At 39.9% G+C, this 25,098-nt stretch overlaps 1 protein-coding gene across 2 annotated transcripts in view; it reads left to right on the forward strand.

The window, feature by feature from the left end:
- The window catches only part of ppp2r2ab (protein phosphatase 2, regulatory subunit B, alpha b), a 40,458-nt gene extending 17,967 nt beyond the window's left edge, over positions 1-22,491 (forward strand). For both annotated transcript variants that reach the window (XM_088931892.1, XM_088931900.1), the window contains 8 exons: positions 4,957-5,054; positions 8,837-9,002; positions 13,263-13,375; positions 13,740-13,917; positions 16,208-16,372; positions 17,571-17,740; positions 20,645-20,736; positions 21,974-22,491. In XM_088931892.1, coding sequence (XP_088788018.1) covers positions 4,957-5,054; positions 8,837-9,002; positions 13,263-13,375; positions 13,740-13,917; positions 16,208-16,372; positions 17,571-17,740; positions 20,645-20,736; positions 21,974-22,253 — 1,262 coding nt within the window. In that variant the 3' untranslated portion in view covers positions 22,254-22,491. The remainder of the gene's footprint in view (positions 1-4,956; positions 5,055-8,836; positions 9,003-13,262; positions 13,376-13,739; positions 13,918-16,207; positions 16,373-17,570; positions 17,741-20,644; positions 20,737-21,973) is intronic.
- Positions 22,492-25,098: the final 2,607 nt, after the last annotated feature.

Raw genomic sequence — 25,098 nt, forward strand, 5'->3', positions numbered from 1 at the left:
TGCGTGGTCTTTGGGTCTTCTGTAGGGCTTCTTTATGTTGGTATCTGCACAGGCAGACCAGATGTAATATTGATGTGTTTCTGTTTCATCGGCACAGTTTGTTGAAGAGTCTGTGACTCAATATAGAATCTCAATGCATCAAACTCATCTGCCTTCTGAATCTGATTTCCACCCTTTTTCCAGGAATTGATTGAATAATAGAAAGAGGTGTTGATTTGCCGCATAATAATAATAATAGCATGTTGAAAAGATGAACTGAGATATAAAAGGTGTTCTTTCCAGTCCAGTATTTCATCTGTATTTTCTGATTTATGATGATGTATGGGAGCAGGGTTGGTGATTCACTGATCTACAGCCCTCCTGACTCACAGGTTCTAAAGAAAAAAAGGATTTTGTAATAGTGGATGATAAGGGAGTATAGAAGGTTTTGATTTTGCCAATCTAAAAAGTGCCACACTATTGATAATACTGAAGGCCATAGGTCTGTCAAGATTCCTAAGGATGATCTTTTGGGGTTTTCTTGTTCTGGTTACAGTCTCAAAATAATCTATATTTTCCTGAAGAATAAGAAATTTGAACAAGTGCGATATGACAAGGTGCAAGCGGGGGGAAAAAATGCAGTTGATGCAAGCTGCTGCTTTAAGGATCAGATTTTAATAATTCTGGCATCATGACGCATTACAGACATAGCCAGGGAGTTTTATTATGTGATCTATTACATAACACCCTTGCAAGCTGTATTTTGCTTGTCTGTAGGGTATTTCTCTCAGGTAGTGTATGAGATGGAGACTTTGGTTATTAAAATGGCCAACCATTTGCTAAGCATCCCATTTTTCTGTTAATAATCATTTTGTTAGGAGCTAGCAGCCTTTAGTAACTAGGCTATCCCACCTTGACAACACCTGCTTCTTTCCTCAAGGATATAAGTGGGTTAATCTTAAAAGCAGGCTTAAATGGGTGTTGTTGTTTTAAACATTTTTTTTTTCACTTGTGAAATGTCACATTTTCCACAACTATATTCTTTCAGGTCAGAGCAAGGCTATGTCTGAATTCTTATGATGTGCTTTTATTTGAGACTTATACTGTACAGGCAGGCACATTGGCAGCATCGTGAACAAAAAATCTCACATGTTTAAAATACACTGGGTCCTGATTTTTTCCCACAAATATAAAGTGTTCCTTACCAATCGCTGCACAGAATAACAGAACAGTAATTCTTTCTTTTAACTTGCCCTGTTCTCAGATTTAAAAGTAAGAGTGCTACCCAGCAGGCCTTGAAAGCTAATTTCACTCTCATGTGCATTCCAGATGTCTTCTTCAGCACGTCTCATTTCGATCCATTCATTTTCTATTGAGTGAACTTGTGCGTGTTCGGCTTCTCTGTGTATTTTGTTAAAAGTATTCCCTTGTTTCTTAAAAAGGTCAAACCAGCCAGAGCCACAGTAGAAGTTATTTGAGTCTTTAGATTTCTGTTTCACGAACGCTACACCTAGGGGAAGCCTGTCTTTTTCTGGCTTCCTGATCTTGTCCTTCTCAACCTTAGGTGCCTCACTTGGCTACATTCTTGTCCATTCTCTTTCTTTTTTCATGGTGCTTTCCCTGTCTTTACAAATCTGACGGAGGCTGTGGAATGCCCGATTTCTAAACTGCATCTCTTGTTTCATGTTTCCAGAAGAATTGTTTCCTCTTTGCACATAATCAGCACAATTTTTGTTTCTAAGCAAGGATAGCACCATGTGTTATAAATGAGAAGCCTAATAACACTAGAGTGGATATTTAATCAGAATAGTTCTGTTGGCTTAGTATATCTCATTGCACTCATTTTTGTATTATACTTCATAGTGAGTTTGCACCAAAAAAATCTTATAAGTGTGTTTGGTTTTTATATGTGGTGAATTAAAACAGAGTTAGTATTGGAACGGCTTTGTCCCAATGCTTTGGATCACTATATATGGTTGATTCTTATATTGGTTATTCTTAAAGTGGGCTTCACCGTGATTTATATCGGACCATGCGTCAGTTCTTTGGGCTGCTAAATGAAGTTATCTGACGTTTACTTGGAGCCTAATCTGGTCAGATTTTAGAGGCAAGGATGGGACAGTCTGGACAGTATTAGGCTTGGAGAAAAATCCCAGCAAAAAAAGTAAATTTGCTGCAGTACTTGAAATAGTGTTGATGAACCAGTAGGGGACCTCCACAGGAAGCACATCACAAACACTCTGGTTTGAATTTTGTCAGATTACAGTAGAGTCTTGACATTCAGAGGGTTCAGTGCAGAGAAAAAGAATATACTTTATTTTGTATAGGTGACTTCTCAAAGCATCTTACAGAATGACAACAATAATAAATAAAAAAGAATCCACAAGATAAGACACAATTCCAATACATAGAGGAGACTGTGGATGGCGGTACTAAGTATAGTGGAAGCAGAGGGGTAAAGAATGGAACCAGTTAACTAATAATAATTGCTTATACTTATATAGTGCTTTTCTGGACACTCCACTCAAAGCACTTTACAGGTAATGGGGACTCCCCTCCTCCACCACCACCACCAGTGTGCAGCATCCACCTGGATGATGCGATGGCAGCCATAGTGCACCAGAATGCTCACCACACATCAGCTATCAGTGGGGGGGAGAGCAGAGTAATGAAGCCAGTTCATTGATGGGTATTATTAGGAGGCCATGATTGGTGAGGGTCAATGGTAAATTTGGCCAGGACACTGGTGTTACACCCCCTACTCTTTTCGAGAAACACCCTGGGATTTTTAATGTCCACAGAGAGTCAGGACCTCGGTTTTATGTCTCATCCAAAGGACGGCGGCTGTTTACTGTATAGTGTCCCTGTCACTATACTGGGGCATTAGGACCCACATGGACCACAGGGTGAGCACCCCCTGCTGGCCCCACTAACACCTCTTCCAGCACAGAAGTAAAGGCTCTTCTAAAGAAGTAGGTTTTGAGTCTGGATTTGAAGGAGTTTAGAGAAGGTGACATTGTGAATAGCCAAACTAGTATGTCCTGTTCACTCCTGTGCTTCTGACATAAGTAACTCTCTCTTATGTGATAAAGTACTAATGTATTGACTTTAGGTTAATTAAAATATAATTGATCAAATACAACAAACAACAGTAATCACAAACTTATAGTAATCGGCTACAATAAACAACATCAATTCTTCCTCTGCGTCCAACAGTTGCCAGCACTTTCTTACTCTGCCTTTCCAGCTATTTTTCTGCTCCTTGATTAACATGTCCCGCTGTAATCTAAAGGGTAATAAAACTGTCGGTGAGCCTGTAAAGTTGTCTCCCATGTCCTGTACCCCAGGTGCGTTTATTACAAAGTGTAAACAGGACCATGTTGAAATGTGGAGGCTGGGTAGTGGGTACCTGAGCAGGGGGAGGCTCGTTTACTAACTATACTCGTCTCACAATCCTAGTCTCTTACTTTTAACACCTTTGGCTCTGTTGCTCTGCTTTTCTTCCATCCAAGACCTCCTCAGCCAGACCGAATCCTGAATAAGCAAATTCTCTATGTTAAGTTTGCAGATGTCTTGACCCTGCTATATTTAGAAAACTGGGCTTCTATTGTACTGTGTAAGAATCCCTTATATGACTCAGTGTTTCATTTTCTTCCTCATTTAACTGGTCAGGTATAAATTACCCATGACCTGTGTGGAACACCCTATTGGAAAACTCACTTTCTTAGTATTTGAGTGGTTCTAATAGCTATTAGTCTATTTAGTTGGAAACCACTTCCAACCAAAATAGGAATACAAACCTTTTTAAAGAAACGCTCGTCACTCTGAGATTGCCTGCTGCAAAATGGCTTTGAGTTTCTGCCCAGTGGACAGTTTCAGCTAGATCTGTTTGTAATGTACCGTCCTGTTTGAGTTTAAATGTGTCATTGTTGCCCCCCAGTGTTTTGCAGCATGCAGTTTGTTAGGTTAATTCTAGAGCAGTGAATTTCTAATCTGAGAGCAGTTGTGCAGTGTTTTACAGTATAGTAGTGTCTTGTATTAAATGTAACAGGATCTTTTGTAATTGGAATGGTTTTCAGAAAGATAATTCATACAATTGAGCTCATCTCCTATACCTTGTATTTGTAATAATTGAGCATTTCCAGTCAGCTTTAAGTCTTTGTTCAACTACTCATATGTGCTCTCTACCAATTGATTTATTTTTTTATGTTGACTGTCTGGTTTATTCTGTTTTTTGGTGCCTATTTCTGCATGCATTTGCTCATGATGATATTGCAGTAAGACCCCCTTGTCAGCTGTTGATTTAATTGCTGAAGGACCTATGGTGATGCCACAGAGAACCAGACGGACACAAATTAAAAAAGGGATGGGCTGTCCTGTTTTTGGAGATTTTTAAAGACACTGTTTTAGTTTGTTTGGACTGTTGGGTAGCATGGCCAAAAGAACAGGAAAAAAATATTTGAAACTGCACTTGAATAAGGAAGTAACTGGGAGTTACAAGTAGAGCTTCATCGCTGGACTGGACTGGAGTCTGTTGTGACACGCAGTGCACCCCACTGTACATTCTCCGCCTTAATCAGAACAGGGATAGAAACAACATCCATTGCTGCCATCTGCCATACTGATTGGACCAATGAAGCAGAAAAGCAAGTACATTTATATAACACATTTGTTAACTCCCTTTCTACCTATGTAAACAAGGCAACAAGCATGAACAGTTCAGTTTCCTTGCATTCCTGAACCTGACAATTCGGTATGTCAAAAAGAGAGCAGAAGCAAGTGCAGTGGTATGTGCTATAGTCTGTTTCTAGCACAGATGGTTGGCTGGTGTTCATGCTAAGGAGTGCGGAAGTGTTGTGGGAAACCAGAGCAGTTCTACTATGTTAGGTGGGACAAGTGTCTTTTTCAGTGCACAGGGCTCTGTATGGTACACGCTGTAATACCTCCTAACAAAAATCCTATGTTTGTGTCTTGCAGCTGATATTATCTCCACTGTGGAGTTCAATCACTCGGGAGAGCTTCTGGCCACGGGGGATAAGGGTGGCCGGGTGGTCATCTTTCAGCAGGAGCAAGAGGTCAGAGATCAACTCCGCCTTTCATACTCTTAAATGTTGTCAGATTTAGAATACCAAAGCACTCTTATTTACCTCAGGCCGTTCCCTTGGCGCTGGAAGTAAATAATTACAGTACTTCAGCAATGGCCTGTCCAATGGCTTTTTAATTGCTTCATTATTTTCTGTATTTGGTCAAAATTCACATCCAGTTCTGCCTTTGATTTGAAGATCCTCTGAAATCTTTCAACACGAGGCAGTCAGGTCCACCCTTATTTCTTGATTAGAAACCTTTGTTTCTTTTGCCTTGTCGGGTACAGAGAGTTTCTACTGAAAAGGGTCTTCCACACCCCAGCAGCAATTTCAAAAGTTTTCCAATGCCTTGTGTGCTCCAACTATATCTTTATCTAGATATCTCTATATCACTTCCTCTATCACCTCCTTCTCTGTGTGGTTTGCTATAGACTAGAGGTCTGCAACCCTCATCCTGGAGAGATGCAGTCCTGCGGTTTTTATGGGCAGACTTGAGAGAAACATGTTAATTCTTCATACTTTAAGAACTAATTGATTCAATTGAGTCATTTACAGCTTAGCTGGAAAGAAATCCAGAAGGCACTGCAGCTCTCCGGGAATGCTTTGCAGACTCCTGCTTGAGATTACTTTTCACTCTTTCACCTGTCCTTTGTGTTTAGCTGTAGACTGTTTCTCTTTCTCTCCTTTCCTGCATTGTTCATTCCAGACCATCTTTCATTCTCTCGCCTGTGGGTGATTATACCATCTGTCTCGATCGCCTATCCTGTGCGGTTAGCTCTAGAGTCCAGTCTCTTGAATGTATGTGTGGGGTGTGTAGGTGGGACTTGAAGGGAGTGAGTATGTGATTTAAGAGGTATATGTCCTGTCTTTGTTACTTTTCAGTTTTCCTTTAGCGGTAAAACAGTACACAATTATGGGACAAGAGGTGCAGAAACTGGCTGGTCAGGCTCCTTGGCTTAACCTTAATGTGGGGATTGAGAGGCTGACCAAAGGCGTGATGTCAAAACACTGGAGCAATTAATCCTACTCCATAGAGGAGGGGACATGAAAAGAGCCGGTCAGCCTCCAAAGTGAACAAGGGTCTTTCCACTACTGTTCTTGTTAACATTTAGTGTAATGCAGCATAGACCTCAGAGGTACATATACACCAATACTGCCGCTGAAAAGTTTGTTTTGCAGCAGTAGCTGACCCTATATTGACTTATTGTGTCAGTAACTAAGCTGGTTGTTAAGTGAAGTGAAATTTTAAAGAGGGAAAATTTAGGATTGCAATCGGGCGATGCAGGGTTTTAGCTCTGGGAGAGAGACGCACCTAGGGAAGAAATGTCCTGAGCTGGGAGAGGAGACTGAAGATGAAGAAGCCACTGCCAGCCCTAGCTATGCAGGAGCTCCACCAGTCTCTGAGGAGAAGTGACTGGAACACAGATGGTTCCCCAGACCTGCAAACCACACCACTTAACGGGAGCTGAAGGCACAGGAGGGCAGGGTGCTTAGTGTGTGGAAGGACGAAAGAGCAGGGGTGACTGGTGCTGGAGTGCAGGCAGTGCTGGTAGTCAAGGAATCGTCTTGGCCGAGGGACTACAATACCTGAGTTGGAAAGCATACTGGGCAGCAAGGATATAAAAGTTAATAGGAAAGAGCTGAATTTGTTACCAAGGACAATGAAGAAAACGGACGAGGGCTGTGCTACTAAGAAGTGCAGCTCAGTGGACTTCAGGAATGTCCTGCAAGGAGAGGTCTAGTGTTAGGGCCCCTCAGGAAACATTGGAGAGGACTGGTAAAGTCTTCTGCTCTGACATTTACGGAAGAGGTAGGCTGGACAGGCACTTATGTCGTTTGGAGGGCGGCCAGATTTGGGAAGTCTTTTAAAAAATTAAGTTTTCTGCACCAAACCAAAAGTATAAGGACAGTTGTGACGTTCAGTAGGATTATTTCCTTGATGTTCATTAACCTCTGCTGAGAAAGGCCCTGTGGATGGAAATATTTCATATTTCATTTTCCATTTCTGTTGTTTTTCTTTTCCATTTATCCCTCACTTATCTTAATGAGTGAAATACATGCAGCAGCTTGAATGTTAATGGAAACAGAGATGCATTAAAGTGAGTTGTTTTTGAACATGCTAAAGAATAACATTTCCCAGTGGTATTTTTACAGGAGATGCACTCTAATGCTAGAGACAGGAGAGGTTGAGTTGCTTTAGACATGGCCCTAGCCAGAGTGCAGGGGTTATTTTGTTTAATTTTAAGCCTGTGTTTCTGTTAAAAGATTCATGCACACAGTTAGGGCAGTAGTTGAGAATCTGTACTTAAGTTTTGATTTTATCAATTAATATGCACTGACAGGGAAAGGGAGAGAACAGCGTTGAAGTAACTCAGTAATGTTCTAGTACTTAATGTTCTGGGAGCAGAGAGAAATCTGGCAAGGCTGCTTCTTAATATTACATTTCTTTCTGGAAGGTTAGTGCTGTTTGAGGCAGGAAGTGTTGTAACTAACAAGATAGAGGGGCTTTATTGACACCATTAGAAGGAACAGAGCCTCTTTTTCTGCACAGCCCACATGTCCTGTCCAGGAGACCACCAGTCTTCCGCCCCACAAAGGTGGGGCTCTGCAGCTGGAACATGTGATGTAAAATTTGCATAGCAGTAGGCTATATTTCAGTTCCCTTCCTTTTTTCCTCCACTATGTTTATTGGCCACAGCAGCTGTTCAAAGCCGAGCGTGAAGAAAGTGCTTTCTCCCTTCACCATTTCATCCTGTCCCCACTGAGTGTTGCGACCTCAGCTTGAATTCTGAGTTGCTCTGCTTTCCTGGCTTCTCGGGGCTGCTGCTCATTACTGGCATTGCTTATTTGCGCCACCTGTTGGATGGGTACTGGGGTTGCTGGTGCATTGCAGGCAACTTGGCTAGAGCTTTAAGCGTTCACTCCATGTGTTGTGTAGGCAAGTTATGGTTAACTTGAGTCCTAGTCTGAGTCCTCATCTTCCTTTCACTTTAAGTGCTTCTGATATCAAATCTGTGAGTCTGGAAACTGACTCCCGTTGGATTCTGTGGAGGTAGAATTTAAGGCTAGACGCATTGTTCTGTGGTCACCTTGGAAAGAGAAGTTGTGTGCTCATGTCGGAATGGTACAGTGTTTATGCTACTGCAAATAACCAGTGCTCTTACTCAATGGTGGCAGATATTCTAGATGACAACATTGCAGTTGATTGTTGTATTTGTTGTGAGTGCGCCTGCACTGTTTTTATTTTTAGTGAAAGGATTTTTTTTTCTTTTTTTGCATTGTAATCATTAGCATTTCTTAGGAACAGGTAAAGGTTTATTCTATGCTGAAAAGAAAAAACAGACAACTTTTCACTTATGGAGCCTTCTTCAGGTGTCCGTTGTCCTGCTTTGAACAGCCTTAAGATCTCATTTGATAGCGCTGTTTACTTTTGGTGTCAAATGCACAAAATGTATTAGAGAAAGGTATGATATGGCCAGTTTAATATCGGGTCAGGCCAAAATGACAAATGAATATGCAGTTGAAACACAGTTATGATGTGCTGGTGTTTGAGGTTTTGGTAAAGGCTAGAGCTGCATTCTTTTGCAAGTAAGTGTTTGAGGATTTGCGGTATATAGGTGATGTCAACTGGACCATTGAAGGTAATGCTCTTTTAATGTGTTTTCACAGTTACGATGAATGGTTTTTCAGTAAATGTGGGATTCAGTTTTTTTTCCATTCTGTGTAGTTAGTACTACAACTGCCCTTACTCTTTTTCTCTTGCTTTTTCACAGAACAAAAACCAGCCTCAGTCTAGGGGCGAATACAATGTTTACAGCACGTTCCAGAGCCACGAGCCCGAGTTTGACTACTTGAAGAGCTTGGAGATCGAGGAAAAGATCAACAAGATCAGGTGGCTGCCCCAGAAGAATGCAGCACAGTTCCTGTTGTCCACAAATGGTGAGAGCTGTTGCTTGAAGAACTAGAGCAGATTGATTAATCACAGACAGTTCTCAAAGCACCCAGACTGTGATGTTTAAGGTTTTTTATTACTGCTACATAGAGAACAAAATACAGCTGCATAATTAAACATTGACAATTGGAATTTTTTCTCAGCTATGGAATTCTTTGCTTTGTGAAGCAGGAAAGCTATGTAGACCATTTCATGATTTAGGTAATTGATATATATGAGCAATGGTAATAATAGGATTATCATATAGATTAATTTAAAATGTAGGGAGGAATAAAAAAATACTTCAATTAAACATCCAGTAGGTGTTCAGACATTTCAAATGAAAATGATTAAAAATTCCACAAGAAAATCCATTTGTCGTGAACATTTGATTCAGTTGTTTTTTATAGAACAGCCTTATCTTTTGTGGGGGAAAAAAATTAAGTGTTCCTGACTGTTCTTTTTTTTTTCCCCTGTTTACACCGATTTTTTTTTTTTACATTTTTACTGTTGGGTTCACCAGTGAGAGATCTGTCTGTCTTATGAGCATTACTGGGGCTCACAAACCTCAGATGTCACCAGTTTTTTTAAATTTGTGCAACAGTTACAGCTGCTATCTCACAATGTTTGGGTCCTGGGTTCAGGTCCAGGTTGGGACACCTTCTGTGTGGAGATTGCATGGTCTCTGCTGGCCAGGTGCTCTTGTTTCCATCATGTCTCAAAGATGAACTGGCTGCATTTGTCAGGCTTTTCAAAGTTGCCCCTTTCTCCACAGTCCTGGAATGGACTGGCTTTCTTATAAGGAGAGAGCAGTGATGTTCATAGTGCAGCCTTGTGCCCTTTTCTTACAGCATAAGCTCTGGTTTTACAGATGGATGAAATTCAGTCAACATCAATCAAGCAAAATCGTTTTTTTTTACCTCGTGCAGTAATATGCATTGCAAGGAGCACATACTTCATTAATTTGATTTCTTTTGATCATTCCAGTATATGTTGCTGTGCAAAAAAAACTATACATATGCACTTACTGTGATAAAGCATGATTTTCTGAGTGTGAAGGATAAGATATACTGTAGTCAGCAACTGAGAAACTTGACAGTTTGCCGACTCAGAGGCCTAGTCAAGACCACAGGAGTAGGTGTTAGCCATGTCTGACAGGAAAGACTGCAAGTTTAAGGAAGTTAGAAAAAAGATGTTTGACAGAAACAGATTGGAATAGTCCATGATTTGTGTGCAAGCACATCTATTTTATGTAAAATATTAATGTCCTTAATAGTAGTGGAGAAACAGATGTTCTTTTCTGTGTATAGTCAAAGACCATCTTTTTTTTTTTAATTGCACCTAGTACTCGTTTGAAAATAAGGATTTGTTTGTATTGGAAATGGCATTTAATAACAAATATAAAAGATTTAGGCGTTGAGTTCCTAATCTGATTAGAGTTCGGCAGATTAGAGTAGCGGAATTGTGATGCTTTTTTTTTGTCAGGTTTTGTCGGGTCTTTGAATGCTGGCAACTTTTGACTGTGCAGCAACTAGTTGAGTTATTGGCAAAATTTCTTGTTTGTGCTCAAGACTTATACTTGGTTCCTGTATTTCTCTTGATCCTTCTAAAATAAGTTTTTTCACTCTTGCATAATTCTGCATTTATCTATTTTTCTATATAGTGTTATTAGTATTCTATTACAGTGGCTATCAAAAGTATTCACCCCCCTTGGACATTTTCACTTCTTTGTTACAATATGGAATGTATTTAATTTGTATTTTTTTTTTACCATTGATTGACACAAAACACTCTATAATCTTCAAGTGAAAATAAAATTTTGCAGATCCTCCTCAATTAATTATAAATATAAAGCAGAAAATAGCTGTATTCACCTCCCTTCAGACAGAGGCATCTTTCATATAGGCATCTTTAGCAGAAAGTGTAGCCATGAGTCTTCTTGAATACATTTCCACCAGTTCTGGACACTGCAGTTGTTGCTCATTCTTCTTTGTAAAATTGCTCAAACTCTGTCAATCTTGATGGATATCATTGGTGAACGGTAATTTTCAACTCCTGCCACCGATTCTTGGTTGGCTTGAAGTCCAAGCTTTGACTGGGTCACTCCCAGTGGCACTGTAGTGTGGCTTTGGCTGTTTTCATGGGACAGGCATTAGAGATGATAATGTTTTCATCCGCTGGGTCTCTCTTAGGCCTTCTGGTAAACTAGTTGAAATTTGAAATGTTTTTTTTTTTTCAATAATGGATTTTGTTGTGCCAAAATCCCATGAAGGCCAGATTTGTGAAACACCCAAGCAGGTGCGGTGGAACACTGTCATTCGTTGAGAGTTGTTATAAGCCTCTTGGTGGCCTCCCTAACTAGTGCCCTTTTTGCCTGTATGCTCAAGTTTGTGCAGACACCCTATTCTGCACACATTCACACTCACATTAATATTTTCTCAGTTTCTTTATAATTGACTTTACTGTGCTTTAGGGGATACTCAGAACCTTCCTCTGATGGGTGCTTTTCAGAAACCCTATCCTGGATTTGCTTTGAAAGTTCCTTTGTCTTAGTGATGAAGTTTTTATTGGGAGCTGTGCTGATCAACTGTGGCACCTTCTAGAGATAGGTGTGTTGAACATGACCTTGTTAATATTAACACATGGACTCCATTCGACTAGTTTAGTTTGACTTCTAAAGACATCTGTTTGTACCAGAGCCTATGTAGGTGTGTCATAGCAAAGGAGGTGAGTTCTATTGCAGTTATCTTCTTTTTTATACATTTTCTCTTTGATATTATATTATTCCTATTATAGAATGATTTTTATACCAATGCCAAGAATCCCAAATAATTACTTTTGATATCCACTGTAGGAGTGCAAAGGCAGGAAATTGTCTGAACTCTTCATCTCTTGGTTTTTAGGTTTTTAGTAAATTTGGAAATTCATTGGGTTGGTAATCCACCAGACTGAACTGGTACATCTTCATTGTTCTTTTGTCTGTTTATATAGTTATTTGAATTTTTGGATTTCTAGTCATTATATTTGACTATTATATATAAACATCTGTTGTTTCAGTTATCTCTAATCATGCAAATCTTGCCAGCTTGCATCTTAAATGCTACTGTTTGTTTAGTCCAGCAATCCTGGGAAATTCTGTTTTGCTTGAATCCCAGCCTTTCTTAGCAAGCCCTCAGTGTCCAATCCAGGCCCTGTGAAAAACTGTTTCCTCGTCTCACTCCTGAGTCTACCACTTAATCACTTTTGCAAAGAGCTTTTCCATGGACACGAGAGAAAAGGCAATCAGTAGCAGTATCTCATCTTTTTCTGGATTTGTGAAAGTTTTCAATTAGGTTTCCATGGCTGTCCAAATCCCTTTTCATCCCCTTTCTCAGGATGAGACTGTATGAGTCAAAAAAGGCAGTTGAGTCTCTGTAGTGCTGCACATTCTCCTTGCTGCTTTTTTGTGTTATTCTGCTAGTGACCTTGAGTCCCAGTGTAGTGATGCATTCACATAAAGACTGTCATTGGGTCACAGTGATGTGAGCTGAGGGGTGATCTTTGAGACCACTTGGCGTCCCAGTGTATACTGGAAGGTATCTGGTTTAACACAGTAGGACTTATAGGAACTGCATTAAGTACTATTGATCGGGAACCATTCCAGACATAATCTGTCCATCAGCGAATAGTCCTGAAAACAAACATTCGGCATCTTAAAATGCAGATGTCCAAACGTTTGATCACATATTTTGTGCTAAAAACTAGGAATCACTTCTGTATAGATTAAAATGAGAACCTATGTACAAACCTACTTCACAGGATGCAGGAAATACACAAGCTATATAATTTGATTTTTTGTCAATGAAAATAATCCTGATACTTAATCTTGATACTTAATTTTCTGCCTTTTCATACTTTTCGTAATTCTGTAAAAAATGTTTACTATTTTGGCTCTTGAGCTTCCTTACACACCTGAAGAAAGACAGAACTTTCTTTTCTTTTTTACAGTGTGAAATTTTCCTCTACACTGTGCTTATGCGGCCTGTGCATTGACACAGCTCTCCAATTGAACCTGCTTTATTTGCTCAGCATATATAGAAGCACCTTAGAACCACTTGACAACACATTATTGCATGTACAATATTATATAAATACAGCTGAATAAATTTTACTTTGAGCAATCTCAGATGTTGCACTAATGAATTGACACCTTACAAGATAAAATTGCCCTCAATCCTAAATGGACTGAAAAGAAACTGAGTGCTCCGTTTTCCTTCCTTTGGTTACAGATAAGACTATAAAGCTGTGGAAGATCAGTGAACGGGACAAGAGACCAGAGGGGTATAACCTGAAGGAGGAGGATGGCCGATACAGGGATCCTGCTACGGTCACAACACTAAGGGTACGGAGAGTGAGCAAGTGGCCTTGGGTGAAAAGTGAGAAATTGGACGAGAAAGAGAGGGAGACATTCTTCATTAAGAAGGGTTGTCCAACTCCTCAGTCAGCATTGATCAACTGTGACCTTTCAGCTACAGCAGCTTTCCAAAATCTGTTCCAGTAACCCCCCGGCACAGAAGTGCCCATCTCAGTCCTTAAGGACAATACTGTGGTCTGTTATTTAATTGAACTAATTGCATCTTTCTTTGGAGCCATTTAAATTTTTCCCCAGGTGTAGGCTACTGGCGACTGAAACAATCATTTGGTCAAGGTTGACAGTAAGTCACCCAATCGCCCACGATGAGTGTTTTGTTTATTTCTCTCGGTAGGTGCCGGTATTTCGGCCGATGGACCTCATGGTTGAAGCCAGCCCTCGGCGAGTGTTTGCAAACGCGCACACCTACCACATCAATTCCATTTCCGTCAACAGTGACTATGAAACCTACCTGTCCGCCGATGACCTCCGCATCAACCTGTGGCACCTGGAGATCACAGACCGCAGCTTCAGTATCCCTGACAAAGTTCTCTTGCACTGAGAGCCCTGACATTACAGAGCCTTTGGGATACAGTGCAATGAGCTTTTCTCACAGCACATAAAGCAGCCTGAAGCAGTTTTGCAACTATTCTATCTTTCCCTTGAAATTTAATTTGGTGAGAACGAGCAAACGACCGAAAGATTTATTTTATCACAGTTCATCCTTAACAGTGATATAAAAGTTTTGAGAGCCATCTTCCTACAGGTTTATAGATGTCCTCTTATTCTTCCACTAGACTGCTGTGCTCTGTTTTCAGTCTGACTCCAGCTGACACCTAAATCTTAAATTGAAAATAATGGGGGATAAACACTTTGATTCCTTAACTGATATAGCTTATGACTTGGGTTATATTTTATTTTTATTTTTGGCACTTTATTTTCTAACATAAATGAAATGACAATAGGAAGAACTTACTACACTTTGCATTCAAGTGATGGTGGCAATTTATGGCCGGTATTTTTTTTAGTAGAATTATAACACAGCAATTGTAATACCCAAGTAGAAAGACTCTAAAGAAATCAAGAGCACAAAACGTAATAAAAACAACATGATTCTTACAGATGGACATAAAGCACTTGTATTCTTGCATATCAGGGCTGTTTGTTGCTTTGCTGCCCATAGCCCATCTGTCAAAATTTAAAAATTAAGAAAGTACAAAAAGGTATGTTGCTGCAGTGCATGCATTATACGGTAGAATGCTTAGAGCAGCCCACAGCAGCTCAACTCGGTGCTAAAGCTGATTCTGCATAAAACCTTTTTTTTTCTCTACTTAAAACTCAGTAGTCTTTGTAATTCATGTGAATATGGTTTTTGAATCATTTTAAGTAGTGGTTTTAAGACTAATGCTCCAGTTCAATTATTAGGTTCTGCATAATATAACTTACTAATGCTTCTTAAATGACCTAGCTGAAATACACTGTCAGACATTTAAGTAAGATTTGCATTAAATGTATTTTTCATATGGCATCTAGATTTACCAATATGATTTCTAATGAAAAATTTAAAAAATAGTATTTATATCCTGATTTATGTTGTACAATAGAGGTGTCTTACTAAATTCACTGTAGTAAGCGGTATTTGTCAATTTTTAAGTATTGATATTGGTATATTACATGAAATATATGATTATACACCAACAAAGAAATTATGAAATTGCATTTAATATCTTGTAATGAACTTGATGTGTCATTCTTAACACATTAGCAAAACACTGGGTTCAATCAAGTTAGGAATATTATTTTGATACTGTTATTGATATTGGTCCATCTCGAATTGAATAGCACCCAGAAATACCAGATGTGTTTAGATCTGGTTCTGGGTTGCAAAAAAATTGCTCATGGCTCCAACTGGGGTGTTTTGATGCGCAACAACAGAAAATCCTATGTGGTTTGATTTCTTAGGGTTGAGTTCAGTAATGTTGATGAAGATCTGATCTTCTGGCCTTTGACAACTAGAGATACCAGTTTTTGTTCATGCATTGACATGAGGATGAGGTAGAAAACCACACCTCTTGCAGTCAATATCATTTCTGGTATTTTGATTGAATAAATGCTTTACTTGGTTATTAATAATGCAGTTTAGGATTAGCTAAAATGCTGTCTTGTCGTAGAATGAATGTATAATAATAATCCCTTATTCTTAAATAGTGCTTTTCTGGACACTCCACTCAAAGCGTTTTACAGGTAATGGGGACTCCACCACAACCAATGTGCAGCATCCACCTGGATGATGCGACAGCAGCCATAGTGCGTCAGAACACTCTCCACACATCAGCTATCAGTGGGGAAGAGAACAGAGTGAGGAAGCCAATTCATAAATGGGGATAATTAGGAGGCCATGATTGGTAAGGGCCAATGGGAAATTTGACCAGGATGCAGGGGAAACACCTTTGCTCTTTTCAAGAAACACCCTTGGGATTTTTAATGACCACAGAGAGTCAGGATCTCGGTTTTATGTCTCATCCAAAGGACGGCGCCCTTTTACTGTGTAGTGTCCCCATCACCATACTGGGGCATTAGGACCCACACAGACCACAGGGTGAGTGCCCCATTAACACCTCTTCCTGCAGCAACCTTTGCTTTCCCAGGAGGCCTTCTATCCAGGTATTGGTCACGCTCACACCTGCTTAGCTTCAGTGGATTGCCAGTTGTGAGTTGCAGGGTGATAAAGCCATTAGAATAGGGATCTTGAGATTTTGAGGTGTGTGTTTGTGCGTGTCTGGAAACGTTCGTTGGGTTGTCTCCTTGACTTTCCTGTCCTAGACATTGTGGACATCAAGCCGGCCAACATGGAGGAGTTAACGGAGGTGATCACAGCAGCCGAGTTTCACCCAAACCAGTGCAACACCTTCGTCTACAGCAGCAGCAAGGGGACCATCCGGCTGTGTGACATGAGGGCGGCTGCGCTTTGTGACAGACACTCCAAATGTCAGTATTGGCTCCTCTTTCAGCCTGAATGCCCCATCTACTCAAGATAACTGTGAATTTCATGTTATTGATGATGTTGTTGTGAAGCTTCCTTCATTCTTTAGACCCTGTTGTCTTTTTTCTGTTCCAGCTCAGCTTTATTACCTAACCAAACTGCTTGATTAAACTAATTTGTTTAAAGAGCCCCTTTTTGTCACTCCTAAAAGGAGGCAAATTTGATCCATCTTAACAGAAATGATTGTGTCTAATTCAGTTTAACTGAGAAAAACAGAACTTTCTAGGGTAGTGTTTCACATTTCTGGTTCTGTATTATCCCTTTATTTTATGGCTTCTGTTACATGGTTAAGCTACAGAACTTCTAATGTTACCAATTTCCTACACTTAGATCTTTGTGTACTGTTTTCAAGAACTGTAACACTGTTCTAGCATCTTGATGGTCAGGTCTGGGACTTCTATTTGAGAATGTATCCACTTATTGGGTGTCATTGTTTCAAAATTGCTTAGAAATGTTGAAACGTGGGTATACACAAATTTACTTGGAAGCATGACTTGAATATTTAAGACGTGTTCAGATAGCTGTTTTTGTAAAGATTTTGATTCCTTCAGCTGTGTGTTGTCATCTTTAGATGGAGGAATCAATCTAAACAGCATCAGCTGTTGACTCACTGATAAGCCAGTACTCTTAGGAGCTCCCAGACTGGCTGAGTTCCAAATAGGCAGCTTAATCTCCTTTTTTTGGCTGCAATTCATGTCATGCATTCATAACTTTTCAACCTTGTTCCTCTTTAACAGAATATGAGCATTCATCTCTTTAGCATTTTGAGTCCAAACATTTGGCAGTTTTGCTGCACTTATTTTAATTTCCCCCTATTCTTAAATATCAGTGGTGAGTAAAATTATTAATTTGATTTTAAACATTGCTTGTCCAACCATATTGCCCTTCTGCCAGGGGACTGCTGTATAATTAAATTAAAGCATCCGTTTTAGCTTACATTTCAAATGGCACTGACAGATTTGTTTTTCAAATTAATCCCACGTACGGTTGCTCTGCAGTAATTGCACTTTGAGTATAATAAACTTCAAATTGTTATTCTTATTAGCATTCAGCAGAACTACCTTTGAGAATTGGAGTGCAGTGGTAAATTATGAAAAGAAAAATAGCATGACTAACTGCTCTGTACTGCTCTACGTCCCACAGTGTTTGAGGAGCCGGAGGATCCCAGTAACCGGTCATTCTTCTCCGAAATCATCTCCTCTATCTCGGATGTCAAGTTCAGCCACAACGGGCGCTATATGATGACGCGAGACTACTTGTCTGTCAAGATCTGGGACCTTAATATGGAGACCCGGCCTGTGGAAACATACCAGGTTTGGCGGGTGTGGGGTTACAGAGAGCAACGGGGATACACAGAACTGTATTATTAATTTATCTGGCTGACTGTTTCTTACAGATATTACACAGCTGGGTATTTCACTGGAGCAGTTTAGGTGAAGTATGTTATTCAAGGGCGTGACAATAATGTCCCATCTGGGATTTGAGCACACAACCTTCCAGTGTCTAGAACTATAAACCTCTGCTGCCCTTAGTATTTGAATACTGTTCCAGAATCCGACAGCATTATATAATGGTCAGTGTGTTTTTAATTAGCTTTTTTGATGCATTTTCAAACCTTACTATATTTATTTTCAGTATATAGGTTTGCAAAATAATAGATGGTAGGGTAATTACAATTTTCTGTAAGCAAGGCTTGCTTGCTTACAGTATTTGTATTTTTACAGTGCCCAAAACATCGTAAAGTTAATTCCCCTTAATCACAGAGGAAAAGGACATCATTGTGTGGCATTTTAGTACACTTTCATATTTTAGAAATGAATATTTAAACATGCATAATGTGCAATACTTAATGCATCACAACTTTTAAAAATAAAAAGGCCTTTAAATAAAAAGTTAAGGAAATATTTAATTAGCACTCAGTAGAACAACATGTTTAACAAAATTGGAGCATTGCCTGGTTGTGTTTTACTTTTGATCATGGTGGTGCACATTGGAAAAAGTTCCACATTTTCTGCTTAAGTGATTCGTTTGGGTGAGTCTTTTATGGTGTGTCAAGTATTTTCATTATTTCCACACAGTTTGCTTTAGAAGCAATGTGCTGCTTTACACAATTTCAGTGCTACAGCGACTGTAACTCACTGAATATGGAAGATATTTCAAAGTGAACAGTAGTGCTCTTCCTCCGATCTTAATCTGTTCAGTCTGTATAGCAAGAACCAGAACAGTAACCACATTTGTATGTAGCTGGCATTGACCTCTTTGCACCTTTCCAGTTATTCTCACAAGCATTTCATTAAGAATAAGCAGTGCATCATTGCATACACAGCTTTGATTTGGAAACATAAGGTTTGCGTGACCTTTACCATTTGGGAATAGACATAGTCATGCTGATAAATTAAAAAACTGCTTTAAAAAAGGATGAAGCATCCAATACGTTTAACAAAACATGATGCAAAACATGTATTAAGTGTTAACATTAAACAAAATTAAATTTGTTCCAACAGTAGATTTTATTAAACCATTTGCAGTGTTTCCAGTAAACTCATTCTGCCATCACCAGTGACAAAACTGAAATCAGAAAACGGCCAACATTTGTTAACATCCAGAAGGCTAACATCCCTATGGATGCACATACTGTGTGTGACTGTGCAACCCAGTTGTGTTAGTATATAATGTAGGGATGCACGTGTCCAGCTCTGATGCATCTGATGAATTTAATGAGGTCAGTCAGTCTTCCATTCCCTTCTTGCTGTTGGTGGCACTACTAATGGAGGTGATGGTAAGTGCCTTGATGACTTTTCATTGCAACACTCCAGTCAGTTGCTTTTTCAGAGCACACTCCCTCTCTTTTGGACTGAGCTCTGGTAAAATGAGCAAAAACTTGAGCATCACCTTTTCACATGGAACTGAACTGAACTGAACCGCAAGCATATGTTACCCATCTTTTTGTCATTTTGTATTCAGGAGGTAAGGGGAGTTAAAGGGGAAGTGAGTTCAGTTACTTTCTACAGGTAGGTTGCGTAATACTATGCTCAAGCAGATTACCTGGTTAATATTTGCTTAATGGGTAATTGAAGGTGAAACTGTAATTATGGTTCTACAGCAAAAATCTCCAGAACAAAGAGGAACTCAGTTCTTTACTGATCTCATTTATTACAAAAATAACTTCACCACTTTAATTGTATCATGTCCTGAGGTAAAGGTCACATTACAGGATGTGGAAACAGTTTGAAAACCTTGTATATGGGTTGTATCGTCTCACGAGAAGCTTGGAAAGTTTTTTTCATCACCACCAGATGGAGCTATAGAATATAATCCTTAAAATCAGTTCTGAATTGCTATTGATTTTGTAGTGATGAGGAGCACTGCAGGGGCAGCATTCATATCTTAAAGCACCCACAGTGAGAAGTCAAGTTCTAATGAAAGTCAACGAGAAACTCTGTCATAAAATTAACAAGAACAAGGAGGTTTAGTATCTTTTTCAGTGTGACTGACTGGGAGTTAGCGTTTGAACATCAGAATGATAACCCTGTTACTCCAACCTTTGGAGTAAAAGTCTACTTCACTTGTCAGTCATATTTATCATACCGTAATAAGTCACAGATGAGTTTGGATGCAAATATTCCAAATCTACAAACCCAGTCCAATTTATTTCTTAAGAATAAACAGTGAAGCACGAACCAGAGGACACAAGCAGAAATAACAAGGAAATGAACGTAAAGAACAAGAGACTCTTCTTTATGCAGAGGGTTGAGGGAGTACTTTACCATCCATTTTAGTAAAGCCCATACCCTGGTTTCTTTCAGAAAATGACTGGATAAGGTCCTTGGATCAATTGGCTGCTAAAGTTTCAAACAGGCTGGATAGCCTTCTCTTGTTTGTAATTACTCTTAAGTGCACAACTGTATTTAAATTAGATGTCGCGTAAAGCACTAGTAATGAATGGCACCATGTGCAATGTATCTCTAGTAAATAGGTTTGGTGGGCTTCATGGAATTCCCAATTTCTGTACTGTTTCTAGACACAAAAATACATTCAGGAACTTATAAGAAAAACGGTCAGGTCCATTTTATATCCTTTTATAAAGTTATGTCCTTCCAAAAGAGCTTGTTAAGTACCATTTTGCTAATTTGCTTGGGACAGTGCACCCCAGCCTGCGACCAGTGCCTTTCTTCTTTGCTGTCCTTTAAGAACTGTCCTCCGGCCTGTGTCCCTAGGTCCATGAATACCTCAGAAGTAAGCTGTGTTCGCTGTATGAGAACGACTGCATCTTTGACAAGTTTGAGTGCTGCTGGAATGGAAATGACAGGTAAGGCCTCACGCGATGAGCTGGCTGCTTCTCTGGCTGCACAGTCAGCTCTGCACCTTAACAGTTTCTCCTCCAGTTTTCTCTGTTATTTTTAAATCCTTTTTAAAATCAGGAGCATATTTAAACACCACAAGGTAAAGGAGCCATCTGTGAAGTCTATTATGGGAATGTGGTGTCTAAGTATTCTGCTTTGTTTATTTGTTAGTATTTGGAGCAACAGTCCCAGATTCAAATCTAAGTTCCTTCTCCTCAGGATTTATTTTGTACCTTGACTGTGAGTACTGAGATAAGGTTAATTCCCAGAAAAAGATGAAAGCCTAGCCTCTATTTTATATGGTATCTTTTCAGAAAATAAGAACATGATGAAGTTTAAGAAGGCCATTCAGCCCATTTTGCATGTAGGAGTACTTGCACCTTTCGTGCCGAGCTGAGGTTTTGCCTGCTGAAGCAAAAAACAAATGTTAAGCAAAACAGACCTTCAGTTTATAAGTGCATACATCTGTACATGCATTGTATATACACACCTCAGCCCTTGTATATAATTAACCATTTTTCAGAATAAGGAGACAGTGTGACAGTGTCTCTGAAGGTGCTGGTAGCTGGTAGCTTGATTAGTTGCAGCTGTTCAGGTTTGGTGTAATTACTTAGCCAAGCTGTGTTGTGGGTGGCTGTGTTCTGTGAGGACATGGGAGTGTATGTATAATATCTGAGAGACCCATACTGGGCTGGCAGGAAGCAGAGTCATAGCGGTGCCTTATCTCGCCCTCACAGTTTTCTCCTTTGGGGAGGGAGATGTCTCTCTGTATATAGCAATGCTTTAGAAGAGCAAACATCAGTCCTCCGTATGTACTGTTGAGCTTAATGGAGTAGTCCTCCTTGCTTATTGGATTGCCTTTTGATGACTTTCTGTTTTTTCGCATGAGAGATGATTTTGCTTTATGGTGTATTACTTCACCACAACCAACATTACAGGTGTAGAATAGATGTCTCATCAACTTAGTGTCTCTGCTGTCATTGTGTTCTGTCCTGTACACTGACTCCTTTTAAACTGTTCTTCACGTTCTTGCACTTCTTTTCTTTCTCACGCACTCATCTCTCCCTTTCCCCTAGTATTCCTGCTGTCCTCTCACACTCACTCTCTCCTTTTTGTTCATTTTCGTAAACTTCCTCTTTCTTTCCCTAATTCACCCACGTCCTGCCCTCCCCCTGACTCTCTCGTGTTCTTCTCTCTGTGCAGCGTGGTGATGACTGGCTCCTACAACAACTTTTTCCGAATGTTTGACCGCGGCCAGCGGAAGGATGTGACGCTGGAGGCATCGCGGGAGAGCAGCAAGCCCCGCTCGGTGCTGAAGCCACGCAAGGTGTGCGCAGGAGGCAAGCGAAAGAAGGACGAGATCAGCGTGGACAGCCTGGACTTTAACAAGAAGATCCTGCACACCGCCTGGCACCCCCAGGACAACATCATCGCCGTGGCAACCACCAACAACCTGTACATATTCCAAGATAAACTGAACTAATGACTACAATGGCACCCCTCACCCCCACCCACCTCTCACCCTCCCCTGGACCCACAGATCACACACATGACAACTCTCCAGCTGCACCACTCCATTACCCCAGTCCCCATATACCCCCCCTCCCCCAATTCCCACGTCCCACTGTCACCACCGCAGCCCGAAGGGAAATATCAGAACCAGACTTGCGTATTCAATTTAAACAATCTTAATTAAAAACTTTAAACAACCTTAGAAACAATGATCTGTCCAAGTGCCCATTTTCTCTTTCTTGTGTAACATCCAGTTCTGTGTGGAACAGGAGCGTGCCCATACCCACAATCCTGTGAGGCACCTCCTCATCTCCTGTGCCATTCATTACTAGTAGTATAATTTTTACAAGTTCTTCTTGTATGCTTGTTGTTATTGTTGGGTTTTTTTTAAATGGGGTTATGATATTTATTTGTTTCTTCCATTTATTTTTGCATCTCTGATCGTAACACGTTGACGTCATTCTTTGGAACTCCCCTTCCCCCCCGGCCCAACTCCTGTTGCCAAACGTGTGTGCCGGTTTTATTTAACAACCCAGAAAAAGTCCCTCTGCACTTAGTCTTTTCTTTTGGTTTCTTTGGCATGAAACAAAAAAGGGTAGAGAATTGAATTTCTAAAAATCAAGCCACTGAGATAAACTGGTGTTGTAAGGTCACAGGTTATTACATAGAGCACATATACAAATATGTAGAAAGAGCACTGCCTTATTAATGTGAGCAGTCTTGAGCTGAGGATAGCAGGTGACACCACACCAAGCACAAAATGGAGCACGCCCAAGAACAGCAGTGTCTGGTATAGCTGTGCTGTGTTATGCCAAAGGCTGATATTTGTATCAGTGGGCCACAGATATTTCATGGGGAAAAAAGAGTGCCTGTTTTATATCAAAGGGACATTACATATGTATGCAAACACTTGAGAGACCGTTAATGTACATTGAAGACAATGAAGAGACAGGGTATCTAATCGTGCAAATCTCACCATTTTTTAACAAAGCTAAACTTTTGCTCAGCACCGAAAGGGGGAGTCCACATAATTTGCAATAACCGCAGAGAAGAGTGATGTTTCAGATTGAACATTTCTATTTTTTTGTTTAAAGGTGATCAGAATGACCAAACCACATTCATTTAATCCACAATCTATCCCTGACCACTTAGGCTCAGCTTCGGTCTTCTCAGTCAGCTTGATAGCATAAACAGACTCCTGATTTGACTCACTGTGGTGTTCAGGGAGTGATTTAGTATGCAATGAAAAGTTACACATTGGTATTTGGGAGAGGCAGGACTTTTCTTCTTTAAAATGGGGAAATTACATCAAACAAATTATAATAAAGTTGTGGAGGCTTTTTTTCTAGAGTAATATTTGGAAAATGGGTTTCCCTGTAGGAAAAAAAAAATCAATCTCAATACTGCAAGTCTTTCTGGGTTTGTCTGTAATCACAACTTTTTAAAACATGTCCAAAGCAAAGGGCTGGAGCAGAGAGCTTTGGAAATAACCCTTAACAATGGGGGAGTGAGTGGTAGTTCATGTAACGGGAATCATTGGTGATAGTTTCTTTAAAACCCTTAAACATTTTTATTTCTTTGGAAGAGCTAGATCAGAGCAGATAACCGAAAAGAGAGACCAGAATGTGTATGTTTGGGGAAAGATAGGGTAAGTCCAATTTTCTTTGACCCCAGCTGAGGAGAGGAAATTCAAGTGAGTCTTGCATTTCTTTGGCACCCTCAGGTGTATTTCACAGCAAAGCATATGCTACATTTATTGAGGCCAGTTTTAGAAAGTTTGCTTTCTAAAAGGAGGAAGTGAATTTTTTTAACTCCAGAACCCGGAGGAACCCAGATTACATCGGGACTTTGACCCAGAAGCCTGTCACAAATTTCATTTGTCACTTCATGGTGGCCTCCTGTTTCCCTGGCGCTCTGGTCTACCGAGTGTAAAAGTGTGAACATATTTAGAAACTGCGATTGTTGGTGGGGTTGAAATTGTTGATTTAATCCATGCGAAAATCAATTTGCTAGGCTTCCCTGACAGTTTTATCAGCATATAACATTATGATCAATGTCTGTTGTGTCTTGGCTGTTGCCTGGAAATTTTACCAAATTGTGTGAATCCTTTCCCATCTTTGGCAGAATCTAATTTAAGTTTTTCTTTTGTTCTCTTGATACAAATTGAACTGGCCTGTGCAGTGCCTGCCAAAGAGATGGGGCCAGATATAGTATAAGCAGTATTATAGTTTGTCCTTATTTGATCACCTAACTTAAACATTCACATGTACAATCTTCTGTATATAGTCATGGGTAATTTCATTTTTTGGAGTTTCGTTTTTTTTTACTGTTTAAGGCATGACACAAATGCTTCAGTAATGGAAAAAGAAAATTAACTGTACATCCTGAATACTTGATTTTCACATAGAACTACATTATGTTATGTGTGGGTGTGTTTGTGTTTCTTTGTAATTTTTTCTAAAAGGGGCACTTTTTTCTTCAGATTTGAACTATGCTGGTGTGGCATACACTACCACAGATTGCACTCCAAGGTGATATACTACTGGCCCAAGATATGCTTACAGTGTCCTGTGCATATCCTCCTTTCTTTTCTTGCTCATAAAGGACTTGTTTCATCTCAAGCCATCCTCATTTCATATAGTCTGTACTTGAGTCCTTCAATTGATGTTTTTCTGCAGACTGCCAGCTTTTGTCATGAACCAGTAGTAGCAGTAGTGAGTTTTGGGTGCAAAACGGTTTACAGCCCGTCAGGTGTTGGGAGTCACCTTTTCTACTGAGTAGAAAACCCCCCAAGAGCTAGGTTGCAGCAACTGAGT

The sequence above is a fragment of the Atractosteus spatula genome, chromosome 2 (assembly GCF_055471065.1).
Source record: "Atractosteus spatula isolate fAtrSpa1 chromosome 2, fAtrSpa1.hap1, whole genome shotgun sequence".
Classification (NCBI taxonomy): domain Eukaryota; kingdom Metazoa; phylum Chordata; class Actinopteri; order Semionotiformes; family Lepisosteidae; genus Atractosteus; species Atractosteus spatula.